The sequence below is a fragment of the Athene cunicularia genome, assembly GCF_003259725.1.
Source record: "Athene cunicularia isolate RWA chromosome 4 unlocalized genomic scaffold, athCun1 chr4_part2, whole genome shotgun sequence".
Classification (NCBI taxonomy): domain Eukaryota; kingdom Metazoa; phylum Chordata; class Aves; order Strigiformes; family Strigidae; genus Athene; species Athene cunicularia.
The window spans coordinates 29,642,282-29,648,475 of NW_020799099.1; the positions used below are offsets into that span (position 1 = coordinate 29,642,282).

At 37.9% G+C, this 6,194-nt stretch overlaps 1 protein-coding gene across 6 annotated transcripts in view; it reads left to right on the forward strand.

The window, feature by feature from the left end:
- The first annotated feature begins 2,493 nt into the window (after nucleotides 1-2,493).
- Nucleotides 2,494-6,194, forward strand: part of KLHL2 (kelch like family member 2) — a 59,393-nt gene continuing 55,692 nt past the window's right edge. For 5 of the 6 annotated variants that reach the window (XR_003398280.1, XR_003398282.1, XR_003398281.1 and 2 more), the window contains exon 1: nucleotides 2,494-2,613. Coding sequence is in view for 2 of the 6 variants with exons in the window: in XM_026847494.1 (XP_026703295.1) it covers nucleotides 2,576-2,613 (38 nt within the window). In the remaining 4 variants the exon portion in view is untranslated. The remainder of the gene's footprint in view (nucleotides 2,614-6,194) is intronic. The other variant, XM_026847498.1, reaches the window with a different exon arrangement.

The window sequence follows — 6,194 nt, forward strand, 5'->3', positions numbered from 1 at the left end:
CGGGTGGGCGGGCAGGGCTGCCGGCACCCCCGCCCGCCGCCTTCCCGCTTGCGGGGACAGGCTGCTTTTTTTTCTCCCCTCCTCCCCCTCACTCCTTCTGCTTCCTCCATATGTGGTCCCAAATTACTCCCTGTTTGACTCAGCAGTCATGCTCATCACACTCCCGGTTCTCTGGTTATTTAGTTAAACATCTTTTTCAGTAGCAGCGCGCTATGCAAGCCACGTATTTCCAGCTGCGCTTCAGTTGGGTTCATCCAGTCTTTCACATGCTCCGGGTCAGCGTAGCTTCATCCCGCGCCTTCAGGAGGTAGTTTTCAGGTACGCTGTGGTTGAGGCTCTTGAGAACAAACCCAAAGGAACCAGTTGCAGACAGCTTTGACCCAACTGGTGAAATGATAAGGGAGATTCCAGTAACTTCAAGCAGACTAGCAGTTCTCAAAACAGAAGGCATATAACCGGCAGTTTTGTAGGCTTCATTACCTTAAAACAAAGTCATCCTTTGTGACAAACTAATGAAACTTCAGCAAATGAATTTATGCTTCATAGGAATTCCTCCATCTGTCCAGGTTGCTTGGCATCTCTTTACGGGCAACTCTGACCACTTTTTATTCTTGCATATCTGTTTGTGATGTGTATATAGTCTGTATGCATATGCAGATATGTACACATCGGTATTGGATGCATTGCTTTGGGATGTAAAAAGAAAAGGGCCATAGCAGAAGTGTTCTTATCTTGGACTTGATACGTCAGTGGTATAATTGAAAGCGGTGTCTCTTCATCACAGTTAGTCCTTGGTGTTTTGATTGCTTCCTGAAGTCACTGATTTATGTGTATAATTTTTTTTTAAGCTGATAACTACATATGTCACATAATTTAGAGGAGTAATATTCAGTCTAAAGGAGTTTGCTAAGTAGAATTTCTTTTTTTCTACCTTCATACAGCAGCATGTGTATGTGCTTTATAACATGTAACTTGATTTTTTTTTTTTTCTGATTGATGCAAAATTGCTGTCTGTTACTTGGCCCCTTTCAGTAATGAGCTGTATCATATTCAAAATTGAGCGTGAAACTTAATTCATAGCAGTTTCATGGTACAATATAGTAAGTTGGTAGTGGTTTGAGTTCTGTAGATGGACCCTACTTTGTTAGCTAATGTTTTACAGAGACTTTTTCTGTTCCTTTGTTTCTTGATGCAGTTTTATGCTGTTTTGCTCCAAAATTCTGTAGCTAGTCTTGGAATTATGAGAAGTGGAGCCAACTACTTTGCTTTGTGTGTTGTTGTTTTAGTGCACAGAATATAGAGTTCTAGGTTAAAAATCTTAAATTATCATTGCTTTTTTCTTTTAAGCTTCTTTAGACATGCCCAAGTAAAAAGTTTTAGGTATGGTAGAAGAGAGGCTGGAATTATGGGAGTCAGTGCACGTGTTCAATTTGACTGTTCTTAGCTAAAGTTTTCACTTGAAATCAGATCTCTGATGTACCAGGATCAGTTGCCCCCCTGAGTGACTTCAGTGACTTTGCTTATTTCCAGCTCAGAGGTTCAGGAATAGGGTTACAATAGTGTATGTGAAAACATCACTGATGCTGAGCATTTTGTAAGTACTGAAACAATGTAATTTGCCTTGTAAGAATAATGCTGTGATTGTAAACACAAAACTCATTGGCTTGGCTTGGCATGAAAAACACACTTGCTGTTTGGACAGTGCTAATGACCAAGGAGTGTACATAATCATTTTTCTGCAGAAGTTAGTGTCTGTAGAATTTGGGTATTTCTCATAGAAAGAGATAATTGTAGATGAATGATTTTTCACACTAAGTTGTTCTCTTGCTATTTGGGTGAGTTTTGGAGAGTAAGAAAAATTAAGAGGTTGATCACTTTTGGTTTTCAAAACACTGAGTGGATCTGCAGAACTACCTAGTTTTTCTCATACTCCTACGTCTCATGCTGCTGCTGGGGAAAGCCTGGACAATTACAGTAGTCATCATGTGGTCTTCCTGTTAGAGATGAACTGGAAGCTGCATGAACCAAGAAGGGATGTCCTGCTGAAAGGGCAGAGAGTGGCTCTTGTCTTGCAGGTGGTGAAGACATTTACAGATCAGGGTGATGGATGCTGAGTTCTGCCGTTGATCTTTACAGGCACTAGGCTAAAAGTTCTGAGACCTCTACTTCTTCCATCACTTCAGGACTTACTGGAAATATTCTAGGGCATCATCTTCATGTTTTCCTTACTGGAGATTATTGTTAGTCCTGAGTGCCTCTGTCAGCCTCACTGGTGTTGGTCACTAACTTAATGCTTCCTTGGGAATTCCACCTACTCCTCCACACTGTTGGTAATGGGGAAACCAAAATTGCTTGGAGTAAAGAATAAGTTGAAGTGCAAATCTTTTCTTCCTTCCCAAGCTGGAGGTGGAGAAAATAAGACTGACAGAACTGGAGATTACACAGAAACCTTAACTCTTTTCCTTTTTTTTTTCTCTTGCTTTCCAGATGTACCAAACTTTGCCATCAGAAGCCCTTGGATCTGAAAGATGATAACACCGAAATTCACTGTCCTGTTACAGTAAATCCATGGCACATGAAGAAAGCTTTTAAAGTTATGAATGAATTAAGAAGGTATTACTTCACTGTATACATCTGCCTGGAATTCATAATATGTTTTCACTTTCACTTGCATTAAGTTGTTAATAATAGTTTGTTTATTAAGAACCTGCAATTCCAGAAGTGTAGCTGATAAGAATTAAATATCCAGTGAAGTGATAGCTGAATGTTAGTTATGTGATGATAACTGCAATGTGTGCAGTATGTTTTTGCCCCTCAAGTTAATCAAAAGTAGGTTTGAGACTTGAAAAACACTTAGGGGTTGTATGTAAGGAGTTACAGTTACTGATCCTGCCTTTTATAGAGTTGAATCTGGATAAATGAAAAGTAACTCTAGTTGAGCCTAAGGCTCTTTGTATGCCTGTTCTTGATTTTTTTTTTTTTTTTTTTTTTTTTTTTTTTTTTTTGGAGACAGGTCACAGTCTAACAAATGTAAACCAACTGACAGTATGCTTTCATTACTTAGTTATATTCCTCTTGTCCCCTGTGAGAAATTGATGAATTCCCAAATCAAATATTCAAAGTAACTTTTCTCTGTAAAGTGTTGTAAAACTTTGAATGATACTACCATCAGTTTCAGCAAAACTGAGAGACTGGTGCTGATGCCTTTCTTAGCACCCATAGTGATTTATTTTCCACATACGAGTAGGTGAGATGGTGTTGAAAACTGTGACAGCTGGTAATTAGAGCTCACAACTGAGCTCTGGTAATTAGGACTCGCAACTATCACTGACAGTAATTCAGCTTTATAACTAACAGCAACAATGGAGAAATTAAATAAACCACTTCTGTAGCATAGACAGTAGCCAAGGGTGTGAAAATCCTGTAGTCCTTTTTTATTTCCCATACAAGATGAAAAACTGGAGAGGCTTTACCTGAAAAAAAAGATAGCAACTGATACCTATTAAAATATGTCTCTGCCTTTGATCTTTGCTATTCCATATCGGTAAATCTTTATACTGCGGTAGATACTGTGATCAGATCAATGTATTTATCTGGCTGTGACAGTTTGTACTGTACTGGGAGACTGGAGAAAATCATATGTTGACTATAAATGTCTTAGAATCATCTCAAAGTCTTCCATAGTCTGAAGACAATGGGATAAGAGCAGAGACTATTTTTCTAGTATGTTAACAGCCTAGTTACCTTATCCTGGAAGGACTGATACTTGTTGCTTCACCTTACTTACGTCCTTGGCTTTTTCAAGGATCCCAGTAACCGGATTCTGTGTCGCATGGGGTGTAATAGAGCCTAGCTAGAGCCAGTAGCCATGACTTCTAAAGAATGAGCAAGAGTTTAGATGAAGAAACAGTTTCCCACAATGAATCTTACAACAGTTTCAGAAGTCAGAAACATTAACCTGCATTTTCTTGTGTTGCAAGTAAAAGATATGTGGTCTTCCAGAGTGCATTGTTGATGGCTGGGGATTATTTTCAGAATATACTTTAGTTTCCATGGTTACTTAAATTTGAATTGCTGTAGAAGCAATTTCTTACATGTATAAATAGTTAAAGTTGGAACAGGAGCAGTTCCATGCAAACCTTAACTGTAGTTCTTACTAAATAAGGTAGTTGATGCAGCAATGTTTACTGTTTAAGCTGGGTACAGCTTATAAAATGGTAAATGCTAATTAGATGAGATTATAAACATTATTATTTGCATTTATTTGTTTGAAATAATAACCTGAAATATTTAAAAAATGTTTCAGACTTCATTTACTCTAAATGAAGACCTAACATTAATCAAGTAAATCATATTTTTTATTTTATTTGACTACATTTTTAAGGTGGTTTCTGAGTTCTTTTCATTAGTAGCACAAGCAGGTATTTGCCAGAGGCAAATATACTCTCTAGAAAGTGGATAACTACTGAAGAAATCATCTGCTTAAGCATCTAAAATACATTTATTTTGGAGTGCTCAAGTGTGAGTTTATAGTTCATTTTTGGCTGCTGTCAAGTTGCCTGGTTCTATTAGCTCATAAGAGGGTTTTTCTGTGCCTTGTAATTTTGAAAAATTTGAGTAATTTTGTCCTTGGTAGTTTTTGTCATTTCATTACTCACCATCACCTCAACACTGAGTCAGAGAGATCATTAGGATACCTAATTAGTTCTTGACATATGAAGAAATTACCCTCTGATGCCTATCTATCTTCTTCATTATAATTTGTTTTTATCACAATGGAATTTGTCCTTACCTGTATTTGTTAAAATCCTCATTCTTACAAACAAGACTAACAAATTCTTTTGAAGGTGTGGGTGATGACCTTTCTACATATAAACCAATGAAGAATAACCTGCAAGCTGGTGAACATCACTATTAAATATATACTTTTTTGCCCCCCCCCAATTTCTCATTTTCTTGTTTCTTTTACCAAGATGGTGTACCCCCCATGGCTCTGTTCATTCAGTCACTGTATACAAGAAAATTAGTACAATAATTTGTACTTCAGAATGCAAGCTTTTCTAAAAGTTCTGTCCTCAAGAAATAAAGGTGCTGAGTTGCTGCGAAAGCCACAAGATGCTTGCGGCAGACTACATGAACAAGTTTATAAGCTTGTTTATTTGGTAGTTTATTTAGCTTGTCAGCTTTGTAGTAATACAGAGCATGTTCATTCACCTAATGCAGTTCCAGACTAGAGATATATCTGGACTGCCTCTAAGTTAATATGTCTATATATGTGTAATGTAACTAATTAGCTGGAGCTTTGCATTGATGTAATTCTGTTGCTTCTGGCTTCATTGTTATCTTTGATATTTCTGTGCAGCTAAGTATAAAATGTTTTGCTCATGTTGTCAGGGTAAGTGCAGGTGTCTGAAAAAGATGGATATCTGATGACCTATTATGTGCAGCTTTCTGTTTCAGTTTTTGTATAATGAATGTAATAGTTGTTTTCAAGCTCCTCTGAATTGTGTGTTTGATACGGGTATGGTCAATACCTTACACATCTTTTTTGATAATAGCCATATGGCAGGTTAACTTGAGGAGATTTAGATAGTTGCTGTAGGTATTAAGAGCTGAAAGGGGGAACCCTTCTAATGCTAGGATTGCAATATAGCCCCAAAGGTTAGTTGTGGCCACCAAAATTTTTGGGGTGTGACTTCCACGAGGCCATCTTACTCAAAAAAAATTGGAGGATTTGCAGAGGTTGAGAGATTGTGGAGTTTTCTTTGGATTGAGGTGAGTATCTGGGCAGTTTGACTGAGCATTCTAGCTCTGTCAGAGCAAAATGCAACTGCTCACCCCCAGTCTCTGCTACAACTCTGTGCAGTAGTTGCAAACTATCAGAAAGTCTTCACTTGAACTGCAATATGTATTCAGGAAAGGTAAAAATTTATCTTTTCAAAAGTACTGAGAATAGAGATCACTGGATTGATGTACAGCTCTAGCTCCAACCACAAGGATTATGTTCTGTTAAATTGTACTTTCCCCTCTTCCCTTTGTTGCCCTGGTTCTGAGTTTCATGGATTGTATGTTACTTCTGCAGGGACAGAAGAACGAAATAAAAGGCAACTGTGGCTGTTTAGATACTGGGAAATTGCAGTCTTTTGGTGCTGTGGTGTGTTTGTTAGTTTTTTTTGTTGTTTCCTCCCCTCCCC